At 43.2% G+C, this 5,473-nt stretch overlaps 1 protein-coding gene across 2 annotated transcripts in view; it reads left to right on the forward strand.

Moving 5' to 3' along the window:
* Positions 1-5,473, forward strand: part of atoh8 (atonal bHLH transcription factor 8) — a 17,731-nt gene that overhangs the window by 8,460 nt on the left and 3,798 nt on the right. For both annotated transcript variants that reach the window (XM_014030969.1, XM_014030970.1), the window contains one exon: positions 2,917-3,108. In XM_014030969.1, the coding sequence (XP_013886423.1) occupies positions 2,917-3,108 (192 nt within the window). The remainder of the gene's footprint in view (positions 1-2,916; positions 3,109-5,473) is intronic.

Raw genomic sequence — 5,473 nt, forward strand, 5'->3', positions numbered from 1 at the left:
CATTAAGGGTCAGCTCCCAACGTCCCAAAACATACAGGCCCCAGAAAGCAGTAAAGTTCAGGAGACCGACCATGAACCTCCCAACTGTAAAAACTAATGTCAGGAGGTCAACCTGGTGACACCCCCACTCCAGACAGGGCCGCAAGAGCTGAGAGGGTGGAGGCAGGAGCAGACGTGGAGTCAAGGGAGGAAGCGAGATGCGATGAGGAGCTGGCGGAGGTTGATGGAGCCAGAGCCTTGGCGAAGGCAAACACAGGCGACAGAGGGGACAAGGAGGCGACGGCAGCCGAACCAGGCGACATGGAGGCAACGGCAGCCGAACCAGGCGACGTGGAGGCGACGGCAGCCGAACCAGGCGACATGGAGGCAACGGCAGCCAAACCAGGCGACATGGAGGCGACGGCAGCCGAACCAGGCGACATGGAGGCAACGGCAGCCGAACCAGGATCCTCAGGAGCAGAGGACTCAGCAGGAGACCCAACAAGAGTTGGAGAGCCCATGAACCAGAACTGGAGGACCCGGAGGAACCAGAGCCGGAGCAGGAGGGCCCACAGGAACTATAGCAAGAGCTGGAGGGCCCACAGGAACCAAAGCTGGAGGACCCACAGGAACCAGAGCTAGAGGACCCACAGGAACCAGAGCTAGAGGACCAGCAGGAGCTGGAGCAGGAGGTCCAGCATCAGAGGGGTGGGGAAGGTAGGACTCAGAAACCCCCAGAGCTGCCAGTTCTGAAGGACACCCAGAAGAAAAGAGTCCCCTAAGGCCAGCTAGCTGACCCTGCATCCCCTCCAGGAGCCCCAGGATCTTTGAGAGAGGAGAAGCTGGCAGGGCACAAGTTGTGGGTGGGGAGGAGAAAAACTGCCTGCTGGGTTCAGTTGTTGGTCGGGTCATTCTTTTACGATTCTCAGGCAGGAATGAACCCATGATTCAGGCAGATTAAACGTTCCAAAAAACAAAGTATTTATTTAACCAAAAAGGTGCTGACTGGGCAGCTCAGAAAACTCTGAATGGCGTGGAAGACAGGACAAGGCACAATACAGAACATAACCAAACAATGACCCGACAGGGAAGTGAAGACAAGNTGTAATTAATTCAGAAAATCTTTTCAGGACTCCACCTTGATGTTTCGGGACCCCACTTTGGGTCCCGACCCCAACTTTGGGAAACACTGGCTTATGCAAATAAGGTGCTGTTGGCAACCCCTCCCAACCTTTTGTTTACATTAGCTCCACCCTCCAAACATGGCGTTTATGTCAGAAGTTGAGAAACTTAAAAATAAATGACAGTATGAGCAGATGCACAATGGTTTAACAGTAGCAGACAGGTTGCATGCAGTGCGGCCACCCCGGGCTCCGGTCTTTCCCTACCGAGCCCTGGGAATGTTCGCACTGCGCACCGTTGGATTGGTTGGTGACCCTACGCTGTGCGGCCACCCCAGGGGAGAACGACAGACTGGTGCCCAGAGAGGCAAACACGTGTCTGTCACCACTTCCCCAGGCCAGAGTAGTGGACGGGGGGAAGGTGGTCCATGCTCTAGTAGCAGCACAGACTGTCTTCACCACTTCCCCAGGCAGAGGGAGAAAGGCGAAGCGCGCCTCCTCTGTAGTTGATCCTGCAGCGCGGTCAATATTAGTTGGTGCTAAATAACAGATCAAGTTCATACTGAAGCAACAGCAACATCAAACTCACAGCACATCATTATAAACTACAAACAGCAGGTCAATCCTGCTGGTAGTAGTTTCCAAAGTAGTCCATGGTGAAATTATTCACAAAAACTACAACTTTCTTTGTTAATATTGCTAGAACATTGCCATCAAAAATATAAATAAATAAAAATAAAATTAAGCCATGCATCTCTGTTCTCCATGACTGTTGTAAAACAGCAGAACTGTCCTGTGAAGAAGTGGGTGGAGTCTCTGCTTGGGTTACCAGGTGAGGGGCTGGGCTTGCCTTGGCATTGCTAGGTCACTGGGATTGTGACGTCACTATCCCCAAGTTTTTGAAACAGCTTGTTTGCTGACACTAAAAATCTTGTTTAGGTGGATGTAACTTAAATGTTAGGGAAATATGATATATTGTGTGGTGTAGACACATTACATCATTAAGCCTTGCTGAGCTGTATTGTTTTTTAAAAGGGCTAAGCTGGCAACCTTAATGACATCATCCTGATTAGGTTAAGCTAACCGCTGCTAATGTTGCTGAAGATGGTTTTTAAAATCAAAATTCAAAATGTGTTAGTGGAAAATTTTAACTAGGATTTTACACTGATCTAAAGTGACAAACTGTATAGTGACATATTTTAACTTTTTATTTTACACTTGGTTCTACATCCTCCATAGAATTCTAGGATCCAGCCTCCTGCAAAACTGACAATTTTATGTAGAAGCATTTTAATCATATTTTTAAACAATGTGTTACGATTCTCAGGCAGGAAAGGACCCATGTTGCAGGCAGATTAAACGTTCCAATAAACAAAGTATTTATTTAACAAAAAAAGGTGCTGACTGGGCAGCTCAAAAAACTCTGAATGGCATGGCAAGACAGGACAAGGCACAATACAGAACATAACCAAACAATGACCCGACAGGGAAGTGAAGACAAGACACAATACAGAACATAACCAAACAATGACCCGACAGGGAAGTGAAGACAAGACACAGAATATAAAGCTGAGACTAATGAGCACAACCAGGGAACACCTGGGGGAGAAACATGAGGATCAGGTGTGAGTGGGCGGGGCTGGAGCAAAGGCAGACAGGAGGAAGAAAACAGAGGAACATGACAGAAAAATCAGAATTAAGTCAAAAATAAAAACATGAACCCAGACGAAACAAAACACATTGAGGTACTTATGATCTTTTTCTGAACCTTTGAGATAATTAACTATAATTTCCCTTCTTATATTTCTTTCTTTAGGTGCCCTGTTACTCCTATGGACAGAAGCTCTCCAAGCTGGCTATATTACGTATAGCCTGCAACTACATTCTGTCTTTGGCACAATTAGCTGAGCTCGACTACAGTTCAGATCGCAGCACTGTGAGCTTCTCTCAGTGTGTGGAACAGTGCACCCGGACCCTGCAGGCCGAGGGCAGGTGCAAAAAGAGAAAGGTGAGGATGAGATTTACAAATGGTAAATGGACTGAAATTATATAGCGCTTTATCAAGTCCCTCCAGACCCCAAAGCGCTTTACACTTACAGTCACACACACATTCACAAGCTCAGTCAAGCTGAGAATCCAGTCAAGCTCAGAAATTTCTGCAAAGATTAGAAGAATGTTATAGTTTTAGTATATACCACTGAAATAAGTTGAAAATGACAAGGGTAATGAAAAATTACTAGAAATCATTCATCAGTCATTGCTTTTAAATTCTGGTTTAAAGTGAATATTAAAAACAAACTTATGCTACTAGCCTTGACAAAAGGAGGCTAAACACTTAATATTTTATTGCCCAATATTTTGAGGCAATCACTGCATTCAAGGGATTTCTTTAACATTTGAGGAGATTGGCTGAAGTCTTGTAGACCTTTAATGTCTAAATGTGTGCAGCAGATGTCACAGGTACATGAAGCTGCTTCACGATGGTCTTATAGCCTTTACTTTTTATATGTTTATCAACAATTTATGTTTTGAGCTCCTAAGACAACTCTTTCCTCTCCATTTTCTGTGGTCTATTCTTAGGAATATATTTAGACATTACTGTGTTTTAATCAGCTGGAGAAAATAATTAACATGAAGTCTTCATTCTGTCCAAATGATGTTGCTCCAACTGATTTTTTTCAAGAAAGTTTTTAAAGTTGTTGGTTTTGACATTTTAGAGATTTTTAACAGCGGTCTCAGTTCAGGTGTTGTTCCAGCCTGTTTTAAACATGCAGATAAACCTGGACTCATCTGTCCTTTCAAATTTTAGACCCATCTCAAACTTCCTTTTTTATCAAACATTTTAGAAAATATAGTTTTTATTCAACTACAGTCCTTTTTAAGTACTCACAAAATTCTTGACTTATTTCAGTCTGGTTTTAAAGCACTTCACAGCACAGAAACTGCACTTTTAATGGTCTTTTAATTGCTACAGATTCTGGAGACTCTGCTGTTCTTTTGCTTTTAGACCTGACAGCAGCCTTTGATACAGTAGACCACAATATTTTATTCTCTAGGCTGGATCAATGTGGTACCAAAGGCGCTGCACTGGATTGGTTCAGGTCTTATCTGTCTGACAGGAGTTTTTCTGTAAACCTAGGAAATTCTGTTTCCTCCTCAGCCCCCCGTCACATGTGTGGTTCCCCAGGGTTCCATTCTTGGTCCCATTTTATTTTCTATGTACATGCTCCCCTTAGGCTCTATTTTTAGAAAATTTAACATTCTTTTTCATTCCTACGCAGATGACACCCAGATCTATTATCAATTAAAGCACAATAATTCTTCATTAAAACCACTCTTTGACTGTCTCACTGAGGTCAAAACTTGGACGGCTTCTAACTTTTCAAATTTTAACGACAACAAAACAGAAGTTATTATTTTTTGGACCCAGCATTAATCCCAGTGCTTCCCCTATAGATCTTGGTACCTTAGAGCCATCTATAAAACGTTATGTCAAAAATTTGGGGGTGCTCTTCGATTCAAATTTTAACTTTGAGAAACAGATTAGTTCTGTAGTAAAGAGATTGTTTTTTAAACTTAGACTTTTATCTAAAATCAAATGGTTTTTATCTTTCAAAGACCTTGAATGTGTGATCCATGCTTTTATTACATCTCATCTGGATTATTGTAACTCTCTGTATGTTGGTGTTAGCCAGGCTGGCCTCTCACGCCTGCAGCTGGTTCAGAACGCTGCAGCCTTTTAACATGGACCAAGAAGCGTGATCATATCTCCCCGGTGCTGGCTTCCCTTCATTGGCTCCCTGTGTGTTTTAGAATTGATTTTAAACGTTTACTGATGACCTATAAGGGTCTGAATGGACTGGCTCCTGAATACCTGTCTGACCTCCTGCAGCCCTATGTGCCCTCCAGATCTCTTAGATCCAGTGATCCTTTGCTCTTGGCTGTCCCACGGTCCAGACTGGTCCACAGAGGTGACCGAGCATTTTCAGTTGTGGCTCCTACGGAACAAGTTGCCCCTTCATGTTAGACAGGCTTCAACTCTTGGTGTTTTTAAGTCTCATCTTAAAACACACCTGTTTTCCAGAGCTTTTAATTCAGCATGAGAGTTGGCTATTTTCCACTTTTAAACTTTTTTTTTCCATGTTTATATTTTTTTATTGTTCTTAACTTTGTATTTTGTTTTTGTTTTTCTTGTAGTTGTAAAGTGAAGCACTTTGGCCAACGGCAGTTGTTTTTAAATGTCCTATATAGATAAAGTTGACTTGATTACATATACAGCGGGAAAAAAAAGTATTGAACACGTCAACATTTTTCTCAGTAAATATATTACTAGAGGTGCTAATGACATGAAATTTTCACCAGATGTTGGTAAC

Source organism: Austrofundulus limnaeus, unplaced genomic scaffold, assembly GCF_001266775.1.
Source record: "Austrofundulus limnaeus strain Quisiro unplaced genomic scaffold, Austrofundulus_limnaeus-1.0 Scaffold1150, whole genome shotgun sequence".
Lineage (NCBI taxonomy): Eukaryota > Metazoa > Chordata > Actinopteri > Cyprinodontiformes > Rivulidae > Austrofundulus > Austrofundulus limnaeus.